Source organism: Peromyscus eremicus, chromosome 9 (genome assembly GCF_949786415.1).
Source record: "Peromyscus eremicus chromosome 9, PerEre_H2_v1, whole genome shotgun sequence".
NCBI lineage: Eukaryota > Metazoa > Chordata > Mammalia > Rodentia > Cricetidae > Peromyscus > Peromyscus eremicus.
In genome coordinates, this window is record NC_081425.1 from 78,874,853 (window position 1) to 78,898,669 (window position 23,817).

The 23,817-nt window shown below is 47.8% G+C and overlaps 1 protein-coding gene across 1 annotated transcript in view; it reads right to left on the reverse strand.

Annotated features, from left to right (window-relative positions):
* Dusp29 (dual specificity phosphatase 29) overlaps positions 1-23,817 on the reverse strand; it is a 34,759-nt gene that overhangs the window by 7,986 nt on the left and 2,956 nt on the right. Inside the window, exon 3 of the mRNA XM_059273848.1 lies at positions 4,418-4,638. Coding sequence (XP_059129831.1) covers positions 4,418-4,638 — 221 coding nt within the window. The remainder of the gene's footprint in view (positions 1-4,417; positions 4,639-23,817) is intronic.

A 23,817-nucleotide genomic window follows, 5' to 3' on the forward strand; every position in this document is an offset into this window, starting at 1 on the left:
GAGCCTCGTGCTTTTCTTGACACACACTATACCAGCTGAGCTGTCTTCCCAGCCTGGGTTTTATTTTTCAACTGTTTATCACAGGGTCTCGCAATGTAGCTCTGGCTGGCCTGGAGCTTGCTGTGTAGACCAGGCTGACCGCAAACTCACATAGCTCCGTCTGCCTGTGCCTCTTGAGTGCTGGGATTTCAGGGATACTTTTTCCCCGCCGAGAAATGCTGGAGATCCACCCCAAGTCTAAGTAAATGGTGTCCTACCCAGCAACATCTGCAGTCCCTGTCATAGAACCTGTGATGGCTTCAGATGTAGGCTGTGGCCTGTTTAAGACTGAGAGTGAGTGATGGGCCAGCCAGCTGTGATGCTGAAACCCGATCTTCGGAGCAGGTGACATCTGGCCTTTCTTAGGAGATTTCATCAAACTAGATGCTTCCGAGTGCCCCATGAGCATCCACACCAGGCTCCGTGGCAATGTCTTGTCAGTTTTTTTCCCCCAGGGAAGCAGGATGAGTTCATGTGTGTCAAATCCTATAGCCAGCTGGCTTACCTCCACGTCTGTGACATCTCTTAAATAACACAGTCACCAAAGAGATACTCACATTAAGGACAAGAGTCTTCTGTGGGGCTGGGTTGAGGGAAGGGCTCCTTCCTGCTAACTGGGTGCTGCCTCTGATGAGTTCTGTGACCCTGGGCACAGCACCTGGTTTCTCAGGGTTTGTTTTCTCAGCTACCAGGCAGGACAGTGGACTGAGTTACCACTCCCATCTATCCACCATGATGCAGGTTTCCTAGTTTGTTTGTTTGTTTTTTTGTTTGTGTGTTTGTTTGTTTCAAATTTATTTTATGTGCATTGGTGTGAAGGTGTCAGATCCCCGGGGACTAAAGTTACAGACAGTTGTGAGCTGCCATGAGGGTGCTGGAATTAAACCTGGGTCCTCTGGGAGAGCAGCCAGTGCTCTTAACTGCTGAGCCATCTCTCCAGCCCGTTTCCTAGTTCTTTTGGAAGGTCAAATTGGTATAGAATGGGGGGAAGAGTGGACCCCAGAGGCTGGTGACAGGCTGTGGGTATAGCTCCACACCACTTCAAAAGATAATATTAAAAAAGAAACCAGGTACAGCTGGTTGTGGTGGCTCATGCCAGAAGGATTTGCTGAAGGAGGTGGAGGTGGGAGGATCACAAGTACGAATCCAGCTTGGTCTACACATGTTTGTCGGGTAGTGGCGCATGCCTTTAATCCCAGAATTCGGGAGGCAGAGCCAGGTAGATCTCTGTGAGTTCGAGGCCCGCCTGGTCTACAGAGCGAGATCCAAGACAGGTGCCAAAACTACATGAAGAAACTCTGTCTTGAAAAACCAAAAAAAAAAAAAAGAAAAGAAAAGAAAAAGAAAGAAATCAGGAAACCAGGTACAGTGGTATAAGCCTGTAATCCCAAACTGAGGCAGGAGGATCCTAAATTCCAGGATAGCCTGGGCTATGTAACAAGACTCTGTGTCCAACAAACAAAATGACACATGAAAAAGCAAAAGGAAAACCACACAGCAGATGCAGGGCCCTGGGTTCAATCCCCAGCATCACGAAAAATAGGATCAAATTAACAAAATAACAGAAGTGTGAACATAATTGGCAGTGAGGGGTAGGGCACAGCTGATGTGTTTGGGGCTGAGACTTGCCAACAGAGGGCAAGAAAGGCAAGAGGGAGAAAAAGAAAGGACTGTCCATCAACACCTCTTACATCAGGAGCATAATAGGGAACATGCGACCACGTCTGGCTGGGAAATGCCACCACTGTGTCCCTTGGCTTTCCAGTGCATGACTGGACACTGTTAGGCCACCCCCTGCATGTGGCAGGCAGGCCAGATACCTGTCATCCACTTCTTCTACAGTCTGTGGTAATGCTGGAGCTGAGCTAATTAGCATTCTCTTTTGTTACTTGGACCACTCGGGACACAGACGACAAGCGGATGATCAAGACACTTTTGTTCACCTTCTGCCAGCACTTAAAATGTGAGCGGCGCGAAGTAAAATCCAGATCGGAGGTTTTCCCTGAAAAAGTCAGAAGTTCTGCCACACTGGTGTCGAGTCTCACAAGAAACACAGGTGGGGGCTGAAGAGCAGCTGCCTCCTTCTAAGGAGACACCCCATACCTCCATCCCACTGCCCAAGACATCCAGCGCCATTCATTCATAGGACGCTTGGTTCTGAAGGGGCTGGCATTTCAGGCCCTGGCTTGGGAAAGTCTTTAGACGTGCAAAATTCAAAGGTCATTAAGAATGGAGCCCAATCTCCCATCCCCAGAGGGGTTATCTGCCCTCTAACTCCAGGCAGCTTGTTTATGACCACACTTCACCCATCCGTCTCCTGTGCACGCTCTGACGTCTGTATATACTCTTTCCTCTTGACCCGCCCTTTACTGGGTGCACCCGGTCTAACACCAGGGTGATGCTTTCCGGCTGATGTTGTGATCCGCCCATCAGCCCTTGAAACATCTCACTCCGGAGCCCAAATCTTTTCCCAATTTGGCAGTGAGGGCAGCTTCTCAAACCGTGTGCTGGGATCCTAAAACAAGCTTTCATGTGAGTGCATCATACAAGTTCAAAGTCGGAATGTCTTTTTTTTTTTTTTTCTCTCTCTCTCTCTCTTTCTCTTTTCTTTTTAGGATCGGAAACTTTACGATGATGAGGCGCACATGCTGGCGTGGTTACATGCTTCGCCGTGCACAGCCTCTCTCTATCAAGTGCGTCCGTGGGCCTCCTGCGCTCCAGGTTCTATGCCAAGAGCTTTATGGATTCCGCCGCCGCTGCTCCTCATTATAGCTGCTCAAGGTAAATGTTTTCATCACTGGAGGAATCACATCATTACTGAGTTTTGTGATGAGAAGCTGAATCTGGCCTTGTCTTCTCCCAGGCCTGCCAGGCTCCTTCCATTAAGGAGGGAGTTCTAAGACATAAAAATGGCAGCCGAGCACATGGAACAGATACTGAAGGACTGGATTGCTGTACAACGTCACCCGCCCCCCCACAGCACACCACCACCAATATGTTTTCAGTTAACTTCAAATACCACGAGGTGAATTTTACCTCGTGGTGATGAATTAGAGTCCAGTTGCTTTTGTGATCCTGTGTGGAAACTCAGAATGTACCAAATACAAAAGACATCCGTAAATAGAATCATAAAAGGACAGGTCAGAAATGATACATCCCTCTAATTTAAGCACTTTGACCCCGTGGGTGTTTTTCAATGCATAGCGTCTTCTGATCCAAAATGATGACAAATTCTGTGGCTGGCCCTGGAGCCAATGGTGCCATCAAGGTCCACTGTCTGGCAGACTCGGCCTAGGCCTAGACCCAGGTTGCAAGTTCCTGAAGGAGGTCAGTCGGTCAGTGAGCCTTGTAATCCCAACCTCTTCTGGCAAGAAAGGCTTCTTTTCAGTAACTGGATACCCTGAGTTATGTGATGACTCCCTTAGGAGTGTGACACATGAGGCTGAAGTCAGAGCGCCCACTAGGAAGGTGATGTCCCTTTGGCCTCTGCGGAATGTGCTGAAGGGCATCCGGGGCGGCAGTAACTGCGTACTGTCTTACCCATGGTGCAAGCCCAGACTGCGCCCTGCTCTCCAAAATAGACCTGTAGCTTTGCTGCGTTCGAGCAGCCAAAACTGCATTTAAAGGGCAAGGACTAGTCCTTTGACTTTAGAAGATGGGTAAGTGACATTGGGAAATTGGGACACTGTGGGTGCAACACCCAGATCCTCTACTATAGTTTATACAGGGCCCTCAGCTTTCAAAAGGGGTGTGCCTTAGGGGGCAGTCTGTGGGTTTGCGTAGTTAGCAGAAGTATTTCAAGTCTGTTCATGGGTGCTCAAGCAAGCCAGCTCCTTAGAAGTTTTCCGGCATTGAAGCCTTTGGCTCTAGTCAAGTTTGGGCCCAAGCGTGATTAGCTTTCTGGCTGCAGTTCTCAGCGTCGAGGACTCCTAGACCACCTAGGCCTTTTCAAGGATGGCCGTTCCCTCGGTGACCAAGACTCTGACCAGAAGCCCTGCCTTGTCAACCTCCCCCTTTCCTTTCCCGACAGTGGCTATCAAGCCCAGAACCCCACAAGCAACAGAAGTAGTGGCGGCGGTTAGCTCAGCCAATCCCCGGCGACAATGCCCTGCACCCCAGGTTTGAGAAACGCTTCCCGGCTTGTAGATCCTGCTTGCCACCCTGGGGGCAGGACCGGGCTGGCTGGAGGGAGGCTTCTTCCTGGGGCGAGGCCTACAGTAGAGGGGCAGGGCCTTTCCCGGGAGTTGGGGGTGCGGGGTGCGAGTGGACCTTGGCCGGGCGGGGGCGGGGTCTCGCCCTGGGGGCGTGCTCTATGCCTGGGGGCGGGGCCTCGGCGGGGGGAGGGGCTTGTCAGGTCAGGGAGGAGAGTGTCTCTTACTGTGGTCGTCTCGGAGAGCGGAGTCGATGAAGGCGGCAGCCGAGTGGAAGAAGACGCTGAGGTCGAAGGTGGGCACGTCGTCGGCCTCGACGCCGTGGTACTCGATGGCCATGTCGCGGTAGTAGTCTGGCCCGGTGTCCACGTTCCAGCGGCCGTGCGCGGCGTTCAGCACGTGCGTGAAGCCCGCCTTCTGCAGCCCGTAGCGGTCCAGCGCTGTGGCCCTGGGGCAGGGAGAAGGGGCAGTCGGTGGACGCCGTGTGCTTCGGGGGGTGCACGGCTTTCTTCGCAGGACCCTGGGCCTTCCCAGTGCAAGGCGATTACAAGCAAAGACCCAAAGCGCCTCTCTTCCTGAGCCCCAGGCCGCTGGGCATAGTTTGGTTTTTTCCAAGGATGAGAAAGCAATCCCCAGGAGTAGGCGCGGGCTGGGCATTTGCCCTTTCTTTCACTTTGGATCATTCACCTGATCCTGCAGGTCCTGGGGCTGAACCTGCCAGATCTCCCCAGAGGCAACTGAAATAACCTCTTCGTCTGGGTCTGCTTCACAGAGCCCCAGGAGACCCTTTAAAAGAGGCCTCTACTCTGAAGCCTCCAAACATTTATGGGTTTGGGGGTCATAGCTGGGGAAAACGGCTTCAAGCCGGTGATTCTGTGGGAGGATTTCGTTAGGGTTGGATAAAATTCTTGAATGGATGCTGGCAGGGTTGGAGGACGCTATGGATAGGGACTTAACGCTTTGTTGAACCCTTTGCCTAGCTGGGCTTGCCCTGTTTCAAGGACCTACTTTTCTCCAGGTCCGAGTCTTGATTTTCAGCAGAAGAATTTCTAGGAACAAAAATAAGGTTGCTTTGAGGTAGTTAGACAGAGCTAGACAAAAAGGCCATTGGCTAGAGTATCAGAGCAAGCAATTATTCCTAGAGGGAGTGTTTGGGGGGCGGGGCGGGGGGACCTACTACAAGGGTGGGCATTTATTTACTACAAGGGTCAACAATTAATGTGGAGAGGAAGAGGGAGTCGAGGCAGGCCACGTCAAGGAAATAACCACAACCTAAGGTGTGGAGGCTGAGGGTGATGAAGGAAACCTTCGTGACTTCTGTACTCTCGTTCATTTATCCCCAAGTAATGATGGAGATTCTTCGGTGTGCCGATAACAAATGAACAACAGGAGCTGTAGAGACACTAAGGCCACATGACACGATACAGCACGGCCATGAGACTACATTTGGAAGGGTGCTTGGCAGACTTCTGTGGGTAGGTGGCATTGGAGTAAGGCCGGAAACAGACTGGGGCAACAATGTTTCATCCAGGCTGAAGGAATGGGAAGGAATGAATGGGCAGGGTGGGGGCGGGGTGGGCCCTGGGCCACCGAGAAGAGGGGTTTGGATATTAGTCTGGCCATAGATGGTTTAAGAAAGGGGTGAGCCTTGTTTAAAGATCAGACTAGTTGATGTGTCAAGATGGATTGGAGGGGGATGAAAAGCAGAAGCAAGAAAGGTCTGCTGTTGTATAATCAAGAGAGGAAGGAAGCTTGGTCTGCACTGATGTCTCAGCAGTGTGGGAATGGGGAGAGGAGGAGGGAATCAGAGTGTATGATGGGGGAGGGGAGAGGAGGAGGGGACCAGAGTGTGTGATGGGGGAGGGGAGGAGGGGACCAGAGTGTGTGATGGGGGAGGGGAGGAGGGGACCAGAGTGTGTGATGGGGGAGGGGAGGAGGGGACCAGAGTGTGTGATGGGGGAGGGAGAGGAGGGGGGGACCAGAGTGTGTGATGGGGGAGGGGAGGGGAGACCAGAGTGTATGATGGGGGAGGGGAGGAAGATTTGGAGGGAATATAGGCTTTGGTATTGGGGGCTTTAGTCCGTGTTTGAAGAGAGCAGTAGTTTGGCTATAAGAAGACATGTCCTTCACTGGCACAAAGACCAGCTGTCGCTCAGGGAAGGGTAACGAGATTTCAGACCTTTACATTAGAGCACCAGAGGAGTGGTATGCTTCCTGTGAAGACCCAGGCTGTTCCGAGTTGTTCTGTTGCTGTGATAGATACTGTTATCAAAAGCAGCCTGGTGAGGACAGGCTTTATTTGAGTTTACAGGTTACAGTCCATCATCGAGGGAAGCAAGAGCTTAAGACAGGAATCTGAGGCAGGAACTGAGGCAGAGACCACGGGGAGCCCCAGGCTCACAATCAACTACCTTTCTTATGTAGCCCATCTGCCTAGACCCAGTACCACCACAGTGGGTTGTATTCCCACCCCACCCCCCACTCTCCCCATCAATTGGCAATCAGAAAAATACCGCCTCAGACATTCCCATAAGCCAGGCTAATGCCTCAGTTGAGAGTTCTTCTTCCCTGGTGTGTCACGTTCACAACCGAGATTAGCCATCACACATAGCAAAACCACTGACAAAATGGTGTGGCAGAAGTAACCATATTGGACACAAGTAAGGACCGACAGCCTGGGCCAGGAGGAGCCTCGCGTCAGAAACGTGCCGAGTCCTCTGCCAATGTGCCTCCATCCCTCCTTAGTGCCCTTGTTCCCCATGAGAGGCATCTCGGTAGTCAGTGTTTGGGAAAGGTTTGAGCACAGGTGTTGGGCCCGTGGAAAGGTTTTTCAAAGAGCCCTATTGGAGCTGCTGTTTGTGTGTGACACCGGGTGTGCTAGCTCGTGTCTTCAATCCCAGCACTCGGGAGACTGAGACAGGGGGATTGTTACAAGTGCCAGGCCAGCCTAAACTAGAGTGAGGCCTGAAGCAAGCAGAAGAGTGGGGACCCAGTTTGGTGGCACACTACAGAAGCAGGTGGACCTTTGTGATTTTGAGGCCGGCCTGGTCTCAATAGTGAGTTCCAGATCAGCTAGGTCTGCACAGTGAGATCCTGTCTCAAAAATGAGCAGGAGTGTGTGTGGGGGGGTGCTGGGTGGGGAGTTGGGGTCCCATGGAGCTCCCTGCCGCTGGCCCTTGGTGCTGGCATCCTGGATATAGAACACATTCCACTTTCATCATTTTCCTTCAAAAGGCCTGTTTTTCATTTTTTCCCTCTTGTCCCAAAATATGTATACAACAAAGGTTAGCCTTTGGGGGCACAGATCTGCACTCAATTAAAGCCTCCACTAACACAGCCCGTCCTGCTGAGGGGCAATCAGCCTCACTTTGAGGTTGAGTTCAGTGGAAAAATTAAAATTAACTGTCCTTGACAGGAAGCTCTAACGCCCCTCACCCCCACCGCCACCCCCAGAAACACTTCATTCTGGGTTCAGCCACAGAGTCTCCACAGAATCCGAGGGCAGTTTTGAATAAGTTGCAGTTTGCCCTTCGCGGCTTTGGGGGTCAAGAATCAAGGGGAGATGGCACACACTGAGTGATACGGCTCCACTCATCCCACCCAGCTGGCTTTGGTTGTGTCTGGGAAGAAAAGGGCTCATGAGAGCATTGGGTCCATCTTAGCCTCTGAGGTCCATCAGGTAGTTCTCAGGGCTCTATCTGATTGAGCTGGGAGCGGGTGGGGGGTGGGTGGGTGGGTGGGTGGGTGCGTGATGTCCTCATACACCACTCTGGGGGGTTCTCTCAGCTGAGAGTCAGCTTGAGACCTTGAAAGAGCACCCACAGCAGATTGGGAAATCTGCAAATAAAAGCTAGTGTTTCCTAGATTGGACACTACCTGCCTACCCAGCTCAGCAGTTGTAGGAAGATAAGGCCTGTGAGGCAAGAGATGAGCCAACCTGGGCCTGCCTGAGGGCCTAGCAACAGGTGCTGTCAGAGGTCCTGATCGTGCCTAGCCAATGAGGGGCGAACACGCAATGTCACCGGGTTGGGACGCAGCCTGGGTGCTGGGAGAAGGGTCTATAAGGCTCTTCCCACTGCTGAATAAACAGTCTGCTGTTTGCATTTTACCTGACTCCCGGTGGTCTGTGCCGTTGACTCCGCCCCTTCTCACTCCCTCACCAGAGGGAGCCATTAGGACCCAGCAACAAGCAGTTACTGAAATGGGAGTGTGGATGGAGGGTCACGTCTGGCACTGTGTTTTTGTTTTTGTTTTGTTTTGTTTTGTTTTAAATTTGTGGGCCAGATACATAATTGGCTCAGATAGGTTATGTGGGAAAGGAACTAAGAAACCCCGGGATGTTTTGAGATGACACAGAGGGAGAAGACCATGTGTGTCTGTCTTCTGGGCCTGCCTCTGATCATGGGAAAAGACTTTGGGGAACCAACAACAAACAGATTGAGGAATTTACTTCGAGAGTCTGGACGATGAGGGACTGAGGGAGTGTCTCAGTTAGTACAGTGCTTGCCAGGAAGACATGATCCCCAGCACCCACACCAAAGCTAGGTTCAGTGGTGTGCTTCCAATCTCAGCATTGGGGAGGCAGAGGCAGGATCCCTGCGGTTTGCCGGCTTGCTAGTCTAACTGAATTGATGGGCACTAGGTTCAGTGAGAGACCTTGTCTCAAAAAAATAAAGTGGAGCAGATGGAGAAGGTCATTTGCTATCTGCCTATGGCCTACACATGTGCACACAAGAGTACTTTTTACCCTCCCACACATGCACACATACATAGAGCATGCAGGTGCACACATATGAACATGCACACGCAAAATAATTTAGATGATAAAGGGGCCTCAATGTCTGGATATGTTTTAAAATTCTAGTTCTAAGTAATGTGTTTAAAAAAAAAAAATCAAAACCGCATGTCAGCTCCTTCCAGAAATAACATGCCCAGCAAGAATGTGGAAAATAAAACCCCACAAAAATTCACCAGTCTTTCTACCCGCTAAAGATAAAGATTATATTATTAGTATTTTGATGTAAGATCTTGTAGTTGTTTTTCCTTTACTTTTTTTTAAAAAAAGATTTATTTATTTTGTGTATGAGTGCTCTGTCTGCATGTACAACTTTATACCAGAAGAGGGCATCAGGTCCCCACCATAGTGGGTTCTGAGCCACCATGTGATTGCCGGGAATTGAACCCAGGACCTCTGCTCCTAACCACTGAGCCATCTCTCCAGCCCCTTCCAGCTGTTTGTCTGTGCATAGGGTTGTTTTTATTTTTGTTTTATAAAGACACGCTTTTGAAGTAATACCGTACAGCATACCTCTTATTTTATTTTCATTTGCAGTAGTGGAGATGAAACCTAAGGCCTTGCACATGCTGGATGTGTGCTTTATCTCTGAGCTGCATCCGTGGCCTTCTTTCCACTTTTTATTTTAAGACAGGCTCTCATTAAGTTGCCCAACCTGGCCTTAAACTAGCTCTGTGTCCCAGGCAGTTCTTGAATTTGTGACCTTCTGCTTCAGTCTCTTGAGTATCTGGGATTGCAGGCCTGCACAGTTGGGCCTGATTCATACTTTGTTTTATATTAATTTTTATTTATTTATTTACTTTTTTTTTTTTTTCAAGACAGGGTTTCTCTGTGTAGCCCTAGCTATCCTGGAACTTGGTTTGTAGACCAGGCTGCCCCTGCCGCCTGATTGCTGGGATTAAAGGTATATGCTACCACCACGCGGCCATACCTTGTTGTATTGTCCTTCAAAGATCATATATATATATGTGTGTGTGTGTGTGTGTGTGTGTGTGTGTGCGTGCATGTGCGTGCATGTGTCTGTGTGTATGTGTGTGTGTTTGTGCATAGTGTGTATACATGTGCATGTATGTGTGCTTATGTGCTTGAGTGTGCACATTTGTGTGTGTGTGTGTGTGTGTGTGTGTGTGTGTATGGTGCTGGGGATTGAACCCAAGGCCTCCAGCAAGAAGCCAAGCTCTATCTACCACTGAGCTCTTCTCCTAGCACAGAGGCTACATTTTTTTTTTTAACAGTTTGAGACATATGGCAATCCCACAGCAAGCTAAATCTATCAATGCCATTCTCCCAACAGCTCAGATGACAGGTAGAATTTTTTTAAGCTAAAATTAGCTGAAAGATGTACATTGTCCTATATAATGCCATTTCTTAATATAGACTAGTAGATGCGCCCAACCCAGAGCTGCATATGACCAGGGACAGCTATGGAGGTCCAACACAAAATCACTGGTTGACTTAAAACATGAGTTTGTTTGTAATTTGATTGCACAGTTCTCAAGCATGAACTCTGTAGATGACACTGTTGAGTTTCAGTTCAAATGGCTGAACAATGGAGCTGGAGGGATGGCTCAGTGGTTAAGGGCATTGGTGCTTTTCCAGAGGACCTGGGTTCAGGTCCCACCACCTACACGGCAGCTCATACCTACCTGTAACTCCAGTTCCAGAGGATTTGGCACCCTCTTCTGGTCCCTGAGGGCACTACACACATGTACACAGATGTACATGCAGGCAAAACACCATACACAGTAAATAAAAGCAAATTTAAAATGTTCTAAAAGGGGGTTGTGTGGAGCCAGGCAGTGGTGGTGCACATCTTTAATCCCAGCACTCAGGAGACAGAGGCAGGTGAATCTCTGTGAGTTTGATGCCAGCCTGGTTTACAAAGCAAGTTCCAGGACAACCAGGGCTATTACACAGAAACCCTGGCCCCACAAAAACAAACAAACAAGCAAGCAAAAAAGGGCTGGACATACCTAATATGGAATATTGTAAGGAGTTCACATGTGCTGGGAGACCAAAGAATTCAAAAGGCTTGCTTTATTTCGATATTTATTGTGGTAGTTGGAGCCAGAGGTGTCTCTGAAGGACACCTGTACATACAGTTCAAAACCTTTGATATTGGCAGTGTACCTTGAGCATCAGATGGCACGTCATGGCCTTCAGTAGCTGCATGCATCCCGCTGTCATTTTGGCCAGGACTTTTTTTGCACATCTGATTATGTTGTTGCAAGAGACTTTATTTGTTTGGTTTTTTTGAGACAGAGTTTCTCTGTAAAGCCCCAGCTGTCCTGGAACTGGCTCTGTAGACCAGGCTGGCCTTGAACTCAGAGATCTGCCTGCCTCTGCCTCCCAAGTGCTGGGATTAAAGGTGTGCACCACCACTGCCTCATGCAAGAGACTTTTAAAAGTAGAATTGTTAGGCCAGGGGAGTGGACAATTTAAATTATGTCTGAGATTTGGTGAGATGGTTCGGTGGGTAAAGGCAATTGCCATGCAAGCTTGACCAGCTGAGTTGCATCGCGAGAACCCACGTAAAGGTGGAAGGAGAGAACTGACTCCACAGAGTTGTCCTCTGTACATTTGGGCTGTCCATGTGCCTCACATACCCTTCACCACACACACACACACACACACACACACACGCACACGCACACGCACACGCACACGCATACACAGCATACACATATGCACACACACACGTACACACAGAATACATACACACACACGCACACACAGCATACACATACGCACACACACGTACACACAGAATACATACACACACACACACACACACACACACACACACACACACACACACTAATAATAATTAGGAAAGCTGCGTCCATTACTCATTCCTAAGTGGCCCTTAAGAAAACCTGGCTCAGATTTACAGTCCATTTAAAAGAAAGAAATTTTAATTGTATATGTTTGTATGCGTATGGATGTTTTGCATGAATGTGTGTCAGTGCACTAAAGCATTCATGGTGCCTGAAGAGGCCAGAAGAGGGCTTTGGATCACCATAAGGGGAATTAAAGACAGTCGTGTGATACCCGGCAGTCGCTGGGACTCAAACCTGGGTCCTCAGGAAGAGCAACAAATGCTGTGAACCACTGAGTCATCTCAACTCTCTCCTACGTTCTAATTTTTATTATTTGTGAATTTCGTAGGCATGGTGGTTTGAATAGGAATGGCCCCCATAGGTAGACTTATGTGCTTGAATGCTTGGCCCACAGGGAGTGGTACAATGAGGAAGTATGGTCTTGTTGGAGGAAGTGTGTCACTGTGGGGGCGGGCTTTGAGGCTTCAGATGGTCAAGCCCAGGCTCAGGGCGCACATTCTTTCCCTGCTGCCTTCGGATCAAGGTGTAGAACTCAGCTCTTTCTCCAGCACCCTGTCTGCCTGCACACTGCCATGCTTCCCACCACGATGATCATGGACTAAACCTCTGAAACTGTAAGCCAGCCCCAATTAAATGTTTTCCTTTAGAAGAGTTGCCGTGGTCATGGTATCTCTTCACAGCAATAGAAACCCTAACTAAGACAGAAGTTGGTACCAGGAGTAAGGTATTGCTGTGCTGGGCCTGACCATGGTTATGTTTGAAGGAATATGGACTTTGGGACTTTGGATTAGAAAAGCAGTTGAACACTTTAAGTGGGGTGTAATGGGCCACCCTACCAGGAAAATGGAAGACAGTGGTACCGAGGGTGATTTAAACTGTCGGGACCTGGCTCAAGAGATTTCAGAGGAGAAGAATATTAGTATATGGTCGAGAGACTGTTCTTGTGATGTTTTGGCAAAGAGTGTGGCTGCTTTCTGCCCTTGTGCAAAAGGTCTGCCTGAGGCTAAATTGAAGAGTTTTGGATTAATTGCATTGGCAGAGGAGATCTCAAATCAGCCTAGTATGGACTCTGTCATGTGGTTATTAGTGTTTACTCTTACGAGTATCTATAATGATAAGGAGCAGCTGAACAAGGAAAAATAGAAAACATACAGATTGAGGAGAAACGGGGTACCAAAAAGTGGAATAGAACTAAATGCTGTGTTTGAGGAGATAAACAGATTAAGAAATGGAATAAATGGAGTGGTTACCTCAGGACAAGACCCACCCAGCTAAGCTTCCAACTTGTAAAATGGAATTAAAGAACAGTTTAGGTCCAGGTGTGGTGGTGCACACCTTTAATCAGGAGGCAGAGGTAGGCGGATCTCTGAGTTTGAGGCCAGCCTGGTCTACAGATTGAGATTCACGACAGCCAGGCTTAGGCAGTGAAGGAAACCATGGAAAACAGGAAGCTGGTGAAGATGTGATTGAATGAGGAGGCCATGTTTGTAACTGGCCTGCTCATTCAATTACAGTCTTCCTAGAAATGAAAGAAAGAATGAGCCAGAGATACATGTTCCTAGAAATCCTAATTAAGACACCAGGCGAATAATGGGTGTCCTTTTCATTAACTTGCCTTAGGAATGAGGTGGAACATTTTGTCACACATGGCCTGTTAGACTCATGTGGTTTGCTCCATTTAGTTGTTATTGACAGGGTCTCTATATGTAGCTCAGGTGGGGCTTGAACCTGTGACCTTCCTGCCTTAACCTCCTGACTGCTGGGATTACTGGCAAGCACCTCTATCCCTGGTCTGTGCAGTTTATTCTGAGAGCATCATCAATCCCTCATTTGACTAAAGTCTCCTTAATTCCCTCCCTGCAACCCCCTGGCCAAGCTCTGGATTCTCACTGCAGTTGAGAGACTGAAGAAGTAAACTCTTCTCCCATGGCCAGGTTTCCTCAGTCAGAGCCTTCCCTTCCTTCTCATCCCCGGTCCAGCATCCAGCCAGTCCCTCTAGGGTCGGCCCCTGCAGGCTTGTTTCAAACTCCTTCAATCCACTTCAGCTGTCAACTTGACACAAACCTAGAGCCACTCGGTAAGAGGGAACTTCACATGAAGAACTGACCAGGCCAGATTGGCCTGTGGCCATGTCTGTGAGACATTTTCTTAATTGATGTAGGAGGGCCTGGCTCACTGTGGGAGGTACTATCCCTAATCAGGTAGGCCTGGGCTGTATAAGGAAGGTAATTGAGCCGGGCAGTGGTGGTGCACACCTTTAATCCCAGCAGAGGCAGGCGGATCTCTTAAGTTCGAGGCCAACCTGGTCTATAGAGTGAGTTCCAGGACAGCCAGGGATACACAGAAAAACTATGAGAGCTTAAGTTACATTCTAAGTTTTAATTACTATGCCTAAGAGATCCATAAAACAAAAATACCTCTGATCTGCAAGGCCCTTGCCCAAGGACAGATAGTTTCTGAAATGTTGGAGGATATTGTTTATGGGAGATAACAAGTCACATGTTTTCACTCCCCTAAACAAGTTTGTGTGAACCATCTGCACTGGATTTGTGTTGTAGAATATCAATTAAAGGTATGCTACGTTTGTTTAATGATGCAAAGATGTGTTGTGTTCTTTTATGTTGGATTTGTTTAACTCTGTGAAGCTGTGTTACTTTGCCTGTCTAAAACACCTGATTGGTCTAATAAAGAGCTGAACGGCCATATGTAGGACAAGAAAGGATAGGCAGGGCTGGCAGGCAGAGAGAATAAATAGAAGAAATATGGGAGGAAAGATTGAGAAGCAAGAGGAGGAGGAGGAGGATGCCAGGGGGGCAGCCACACAGCCAGACATGAAATAAGAAGGAAAGAAAGAAATAGAGAAAGATAAAAACCCAGAGGCAAAAGATAGACTGGATAATTTTAGAAAAGCTGGCAAGAGGCTGGAGAGATGGCCCAAGAGGTTAAGAGCAATGACTGCTCTTCCGGAGGTCCTGAGTTCAATTCCCAGCAACCACATGGTGGCTCACAACCATCTATAATGAGATCTGGTGCCCCTGGTCTGGCTTGTAGGCAAACATGCAGGCAGAACACTGTACACATAATAAATAAATAAACCTTTGAAAAAAAAACAAAAAACAAAACCAAACAAAAATAGCTGGGCGATGGTGGTGAACGCCTTTAATCCCAGCACCCAGGGGGCAGAGCCAGGGGATTTCTGTGAGTTCAAGGCCAGCCTAGTCTACAGAGCGAGATCCAGGACATGCACCAAAACTACAAGGAGAAACCCTGTCTTGAAAAACTGAAAATAAATGAATGAATGAATGAATGAATAAACCAACAACAGATGTGTTTGATCACATGTGGGTGGTAAGTTCACAGGCAGAAAATATATCAGGATGTTCGCTTGCTCCTGATTGGACCTGATGGGAATACTTTAAGCCCCTGCAAACAGTGACTCAGGGCCATTTTCTGGAAACCCAGAGTTGGACCTTGCCAGAGAGTCCATCCACCTGGCCAGTATTTAATTAAAGCTTGCTTTAAATTTGGCTTTAAACTGTGATAATAGTGGTCTTATTCTTGACCAGTGGGATTAACAAAACCCGTCTCAAAAACACAAAACAAAACAAAAAAAGGAGAGAAAGGAAAAAGAAAAGACAGATAATTGAGCTGTCTGTGAAGCAGTACTCCTCTGTGGTGTCTGCTTCTCTTCCCTGGCTTCCTGCCTTGGTGTCTTCTGATGACGGGCTGTCACCTGTGAGCCAGCTAAACCCTTTCCTCTCCATGGTGCTTTGGTCATTACAGTTTCACAGCAACAGACAGCAAGCCAGGCTGGGCGGTGGTGGCGCATGCCTTTAATCCCAGCACTCAGGAGGCAGAAGCAGGTGGATCTCTGAGTTCTAGGCCAGCCTGGTCTACAGAGTGAGTTCCAAGACAGGCAGAGCTACAGAATAGAGAGAGCCCTTATCTCAAAACAAAACAACGCAAAAACAAAAAGAAAGCAAAGGCAGCACAGACCCTGAGCACAACAATTAATAATGGGACCTCACCGGGCGGTGGTGGCGCACGCCTTTAATTCTAGCACTTGGGAGGCAGAGGCAGGTGGATCTTTGAGTTCAAGGCCAGCCTGGTCTACAGAGCGAGATCCAGGAAAGGCACAAAGCTACACAGAGAAACCCTGTCTCGAAAAACAAAAACAAAACAATTTTTGGGGCTGGAGAGATGGCTCAGAGGTTAAGAGCACTGACTGTTCTTCCAGCGGTCCTGAGTTCAATTTCCAGCAACCACATGGTAACTCACAACCATCTGTAATGAGATCTGGTGCCCTCTTCTGGCCTGCAGGTGTACATGCGGACAGAACACTGTATACATAATAAATAAATAAATCTTTAAAAAATTTTAAATAAATAAAATAAACATATAAATAAATAAATGGGACCTCTTGAAACTGGGAAGCTTTTGTAGGGCAAAAGACATGGTTAATAAGACCAAAAGACAGCCTACAAAATGGGAAAAGACCTTCACCAGCCCCACATCTGGCAGAGGACTGATCTCCAAAATATATAAAGAACTCAAGAAACTAGACATCAGGCCGGGCAGTGGTGGCACACACCTTTAATCACAGCACTCGGGAGGCAGAGGCAGGTGGATCTCTGTGAGTTCGAGGCCAACCTGGACTACAGAGTGAGTTCCAGGAAAGGTGCAAAGCAACACAGAGAAACCCTGTCTCGAAAAACAAAACAAAACAAAACAAAACAAAACAAAAACAAAAAAAAAGAAAGAAAGAAAGAAAGAAAAGAAAAGAAACTAGACATCAAAATACTGAACAATCCAATTAAAAAATGGGCTAAAGAGCTAAACAGAGAATTCTCAAAAGAAGAATCTCAAATGGCTGAAAGGCATTTAAGGAAATGCTCAACATCCTTAATCAGCAGAGAAATGCAAATCAAAATGACTCTGAGATACTACCTTACACCTGTCAGAATAGCTATGATCAAAAACACTAATGACAGTCTATGTTGGAGAGGATGCAGAGCAAAGGGAACACTCTTCCACTGTTGGTGGGAATGCAAACTTGTACAACCACTGTGGAAATCAGTATGGCGGTTTCTCAGAAAATTAGGAATCGATCTACCTCAAGACCCAGTCATACCACTCTTCGGCATATACCCAAGGAATACTCAATCATACCACAAAGATACATGCTCAACTATGTTCACAGCAGCACTATTTGTAATAGCCAGAACCTGGAAACAACCTAGATGCCCGTCAACTGAAGAATGGATTAAGGAAATGTGGTACATATACACAATGGTGTACTACTCAGCAGAGAAAAACAATGACATCATGAAATTTGCAGGCAAATGGATGGAACTAGAAAATATCATCCTGAGTGAGGTAACCCAAACCCAGAAGGACAAATATGATATGTACTCACTCATAAGTGGATTCTAGATATAAAGCAAAGAACAATCAGACTGCAACCCACAGAACCAGGGAGGCTATATAGCAGGGGGGACCCTAAGTTGACTGTGGCTTAGAATAAATTTTGGTTTTACTCAATTACTGGGCAAGCTACAGTGAAACATTTCACTATTAGGATAAGAATTTATACTGTATCAAGCTGATAATAGAAAAATAAATAGATAAATAAAAATGAAAAGAAAGAAAGAAAGCAAAGAAAACAAGCACACTAGAACATCTCCTTGGATCACACACTCTGAGACTTCGGTGTCCTGATCCCCACCCACATCCCCTGGCAGCCAAGACCATTTCCCCACAAGCTCTTGTGCAGAGGTCCACAGGTCCAGGCAGACCATCCGTCACCTTCTTTCGTGGCTCAGCGTTCTGTACTGGGCATCGAGGACAGTCCCCTGGAGGCAAGGCTGCTTCCCATTCCCGTGTCTGTAGAGGTCAGCCTGTGTGTGTGTGGTCTCGAGGGCCTATTGGCTTATGGTCTGTGCCATGCAACCTGCCAAATCTTTTATCTGTTGTCAGGAACACTGTAGTGGCGGTGGTGTCACTCCTGGACATGGCCTTGATGCCATTGTCCTCCCGTGGAGTCGGGCTATGTGCGCCCTCTGGGGTGGACTTTGGAGCAGCCCGTAATTTTCCCATGCTTCTGCCTCATTAGGTCACTGGGTGCGAAAGAAAATGAAGCCCACCCGCTCACTGGCCCGCTGGTTCTTGGGTACGCTGAGGCCATTCAGGGCAACACTTAAACTGCTACATGACCTAAAACCTCTAAACTGTTGGTTCTCAGCCTTTGGGTTACCACCCCTTTGGGGGCTGGCTGAATGAACCTTTCACGGTGGGCGTGGCCTAAGACCATGGGAAAAAAAGGATATTTAAGTTACAGTTCATGAGAGTAGCAAAATTAGTTATGAAGCAGCAACAAAATAATGTTATGGTTGGGGGTCAGCACAACATGAGGAGCTGTTAAAGGGTCCCAACGTTAGGAAGGTTGAGAATGCTGTTCTAAACTGAAGCCTCGGGGGGCCTTCCTTTTGTTGGCTGGCTGCATAGACCCAATTACACAGATAACGCTTTCTCTACGGGACTTGTGAAATTGAGCTGAGCTGTGCTCAAGTGTCTTTGCCAGATTCAAGAAATTCAGTGGGGGAGCAATGGGAAATTGCACATCAAAATCTTTATCTTCGGATAATGCCGTAACAGGGAATTCGGATTTCTTTTTTCCTTTTGGTCTGTGTTTTGTTAATTCGGCAATGAGCACCCATAATCATTTACTATGTAAATGTGTACTATGACTTTACTGATATTATTTCCTTAGTACTCAGGAGAGACTGATTATTACAGAGACATGGGGTGGATTTTTAATTCCTGTTAGAAATCTCCTCCCACTGACCATGGTGAGGCCGACCTGTCATTTCCTAGCACTCAGGATGGTGAGGCAGGAGGATGGTGAGGCAGGAGGAAAGGCTACACAACAAGACACTATGTTAGAAAATAGAAACCTCAGCTGGGTGTAGTGGCGCACCCCTTTAATCCCAGCACTCAGGAGACAGAGGCGGGCGGATCTCTGTGAGTTCAAGGCCAGCCTGGTCTACAAATGAGTTCCAGGACAGACAGGGTTACATAGAGAAACCCTGTCTCAAAAACAAAACAACAGCCCCAGAAACATTTCCCATGCTGTTTTATTCTCTATTCTTCATCCCCCAACAATGAAGTGCTGGAGCCGTGTTTGAACCCCATGTATTAGTAATTAAACTAGACCCTTGGCTTATCGTGCCATCAAAGCCTTTCACACTGTTTGAACCTTGCCTAAGAAAGCTTTGGCTAACAGGAGAGGGCCTGGCCAGGGCCTCGGCCATCTCTCTCTGGCTACCTTGCCCATGACTCGTGTCCACTTGCAATAGTTGAAGGTTCGAAGTCCGGGTTTTCTGGTTCCTTTGGGAAATACCCACCCTGCAAATTGTTAATGCTGGCATATTTTTTGCTGCATCCTGCCCTGGCCACGCCTCACCTTGGAGTAGCAGGCCAATGTCAGCTTTGCTTGGTGCTTTGGGGCCACAATAATTGTGAGTGTGTGTGTGTGTGTGTGTGTGTGTGTGTGTGTGTGTGTGTGCAAGAGGGTCACAGCTGTCCAGACACATCAATGGGAGACTCCCTTCTCCCTTTCTAGGCTCCCCATCTGTAGGCCTAGGGAATAGATGCCTCTGGCTTTTGAGATGGCTAGCTGGTTGGGAGCAAAGGAACCAGAAAGGACAGGATGGAGATCCCAGGCCATAGGCTGCTGCATGCTGGGGAGCTGGGCACAGACAGGCACTTGCCTGTGGGGGACCTGGCTCTTTGGGAAGAGTTTTGGGCTGTTGCTGGCCCTCTGAAGGGAGGCCTTGGAGGTAGCTACAGTTAATAAAGGTAGGGAGTTGCCTCAGGCCCCAGACATCTAAAGGGCAGCATAGTTTAAGAGCGCAGGGATACCGCTGGGGAAAGGGAGAGTTCTCAGTTACTTGCTCTCAGGCCCGCGTTATCAAAGGCTGCTCTGCCTAGGACTGTTCAGTCCCTTCACGGTAGTAAGATAGTGCCCTTCTCACTGACTGGGTGGTGAGGGAAAAGAAAGAAAGGTTTTGCTAAGCAAATGAAAGATGTGAAGGAGATTTAAAGTGAGAATATTTAAATTACAGACTCGTGGTGCTTTTCAAGCATGCTCAAGCAGTTCTTCAAGCACCCATTTAGGGACTGCTGATTGATAAGAGGCTATGAATTATTCTTATCTCCTAGTCCCTGCCTCTCTGGAGGGCAACACTTGGTTAACCTAATTTGAATCTAATTTAAATGACTTAAGAATAATAACACAAGTATGTGCTTGAACCTAATAAAGCCTAATTTATTAAATAGGACGTTTTAGAAGAACTGTATGTTACAGCCAGACAGGGACCTTTGAAGTCATCCTTTATTTAATAAATAAAGAAACAAAGTCCCAGAACAATAGCATGTTTTGCTAAAGGCCAGACATTTAGTGGCCACACACAGTGAGGATTTGAACTCTGTGCCCTGGATATCAAATGGGGGCCTTTGCGTCACTTTCTAGAAGCCTGTGCTTCCCACTGGGGCAGACTTAGTTCCCTAGCAAGTTATGGGGAATGGGCGGTGACTGAGGAAGAGTTCCCCAGGGGGACATCCACAAGGTGGCCTGTTGTACTGTGCCTCAATCCTCTACTAACCCAGCAGACCTGTGGGGCTGATACATCATGGGGACTTGGGGTTTTTAGACATCCCAATGGGGCTGAACCCATTGGGACAACCTGGGACTGAGCACATGTTTAGAAATCCCGAAACCCACAGATTCACAGGCATTTCCTCCTCATGCCTTAGGCTGAATATGGATTGGTTTGTCTCCAGGCTGTCCTCAGGGCAAGAAGACCCCTCACCACAAAAACTCATGCTTTAACCTGTGCTTTTTTTTTCACATTCTGTCAAATTTCTAGAAACCGTCTCGTCTGTAATAGTTCATACTTGAGTGTACTAGGCATTGCAATAAGCTCCGATATGTCTTAACATATTAAAACCTAAATCATGTAGATGAAGAAATTGAACCTCAGAGAACTTGATAGCCCCGCCAAAGTCCTACAGAAACCACACATTGTGGCCCAAGAGCTCAACTACCTGCTGGTTTCTGTAAAGAAGGCCTGGAGGAGAAAGAATAGAGATAATTCTTGGGGATAAATCTGGCCACTCCCAAGAGTCACTGGCCTAGGCTCCAGCAATAGATGGTGGGTGGTCTTGGTGGCCCAGAACATCCACCCATCTGTCCTTACTCCTGTGTCTGGATTGCCTTCCAAACTGTCCTCCAGAATCTGGTGCCTGGCTTTCAGAAATCTTAAGGGCTTTATGGATAAAAGAAAAACTCGTCCTCAATGTAAATATTAAATGAAAGTGTAGGCGTTAAAGCCCGTGGGGCCAGCTTCGGGCGTTGGGCAATACCTCCAGAGAGGCCAAGAAATTCAGGCATTCCTGTCATCCTGCAGCTGGGTTTATAGTCTCGCTTGGTTGTACTGCCATGAAATCCATGGCCCTTTGAAGTCTGTGAACCTTGATTAGTGGGTGTCACACCCTGAACCCAGGATCAGAGTCAAGCACGAGGTTGAGCTGATTCCGGCCCCTGCTGTGCTTAGGTCACACAACTGACCTTGGAGCTGCCTGGCCTCTGAGTGTAAGGTAGGTGTGTGTGTGTGTGTGTGTGTGTGTGTGTGTGTGTGTGTGCGCGCGCGCGCAGAGTTTAATTGAATTGAAAAGGCTGACATTTTCTTGATTGAAAGAAGCAGGGTTATAATCAAAGGCCAAGGAAGCTTGTGGGCAGGTGCCATTGTCTGGCACACCCTCTTAAGCAGAGTGTGTCCATTCTCAGACACTCTCGATGCTTCTGTGAGAGCCACCCTTACCTGGCACCCAGCCTTCCACAGGCTGGCCTTCACCTGTGTTTCCCTAACAACAGTGACAGTGACATTTGCATTTGTCTGTCTCTTTACTGTTTCCAAAATGCTTTCTTTTGGCTTTGAAGTTTCTCAGCAACTATTTTAAAAGTGAGGACATAGGTCCAGAGAGGTAAAAGGCCCTGTCCAAAAGCCACCACACCCTCCCAGGGGGCCATGGTAAGTTGTACCGTCATTTAGAATGTTTGTTCTCCCTCGTCAGGGGTGGGTTCTGCTTTTCTGACCCTGTCACCAGGAGGCTTTGACATGGACTTGCTTGGTCATGGGTCAGCTGGGTCTGGGGGTGCATGGCTGTAATCTCAGCACTTGGGAGCAGAGGTAGGAAGATTAGGAGTTGGGAAAGCAGCCTCAGCTACATGAGAGTACCCTATAGACAAACAAACAAAACCCATGGCATGCATCATGGGTAAGTCAGGTCACCATTTAACCGTGCCTTTCTTTTCGCTCTGCTGCAAGAGAGAAAAATATCCCAGCAGTCCCCCATGGGGGTTGCCTTGTCAGTCTGGAGCCTGGACTCCATTGACCATGGAGCAGGAAATGTGGAATCAGAGTGGACTGTAACACTGAGAAATAAATTGCTATGTTGAAGGTCCTGAGATATGGGAGTGGCCTGTTTCATTGGGTCTAAGCAGACTGCATAGAGTTTGGCTTAATCCCAGACCTGAAGGTGTCCCCAGTGTTCCATTGTTTTCTGTGTCAGTCTTAGTATAAACAGTTATTGGGCTTGCACCCTTATGTATTAGCGCTCCTGTGTCGGTGAATTATGTTTCCTAAAGTGATAGCTGAGGTCAAAGTGCGTGCACACCTCTTTGACGAAAGCTAAATTTGACTTATGGAGAACTTACAGATGTAACACAGAGGTTGTTTGGTAGGAATGAAAAGCAAGTGCAACATCAGTGCATGCCACAGGGTAGATGAACTGTGAAGAGTATGTAGAGGAAAAACAAGCCAGTTACAAAAGCCCACCAGGTCGTAGGATTCCATTGCCATACAATGTCCAGACTAGGCCAAGGTATAAAACCAGAAGGTAGACGGGTGCCTGCGGGGGGCCTGAGGAAGGTGGGGAGTGGGGAGTGACTGCTTAATGGATCCTGGTTTCCTCTGGAGATGATGATAAAAATGTTCTGCAATTAGATAGTGGTAATGGTTGCACAACTCTGCAGATATCATAAAATCACTGAGTTGTACGACTTAGGAGGCTTGGTTTTCTGGTATATGAATTATATCCCAATAGAGCTGAGTTCTAAGAGGGAACAGTACATTGAGTTCTGTGCACCCCTCGCCTGAGTCCCCCTAATGTTCTCAACTGGGAAACGACTGGACAAATTGTACCGTAGTTATACTGTGGAATATTAAAAATGCAGAACAGCATGCATGGTGGGATTTGTTTTTTAAGAAGAAAGTGTTTAAGCCAGACATGGTAGTGTGTGCCTCTGATCCCAATGCTTGATGGGATGAGGCAGGAAAAGCAGGAGTTGAAGGCTGCTACTGAGACTCTGTCTCAACAAACAAAATGAAACACCCGTTTGTGGAGCTACAGAGTTGGCTCAGCAGGTAAGAGCTCATACTGCTCTTAAAGAGGACCCCGGTGGTTCCCAGCACCCACCTTGGGCCACTTAACTGCCCATAACTACAGCTCCAGGGCATCTGACGCCTCTGACACCCTGGCCTCTGCTGGTACCTGCATTCATACGCATCCCCCAACCCCAGGCATACGTATGTGTACGTAATGAAAATAAATCTTTAGAAGAGAAGAAATGCAGATGCCTCGTATGTGTGTGTATATGTTTCCTTATGTTTGAAAAAGCACATGGAAAGCAGAAATAGCACATGAACTTGATCGATGGGGGCTAGCAAGATGTTCAGTGGGTAAAGGTGCTTGCTTGGCCTGAGTTCAATCCGTAGTTCCCGCTTGGTGGAGAGAGAACCAACTTCAGCTAATTATCCTCTGACCTCCATGCATACATTGTGGCTGGCACTTGTACTCACATGCATACACATACACACACACATACACACACACACACACACACACACACACATACACACACACATACACA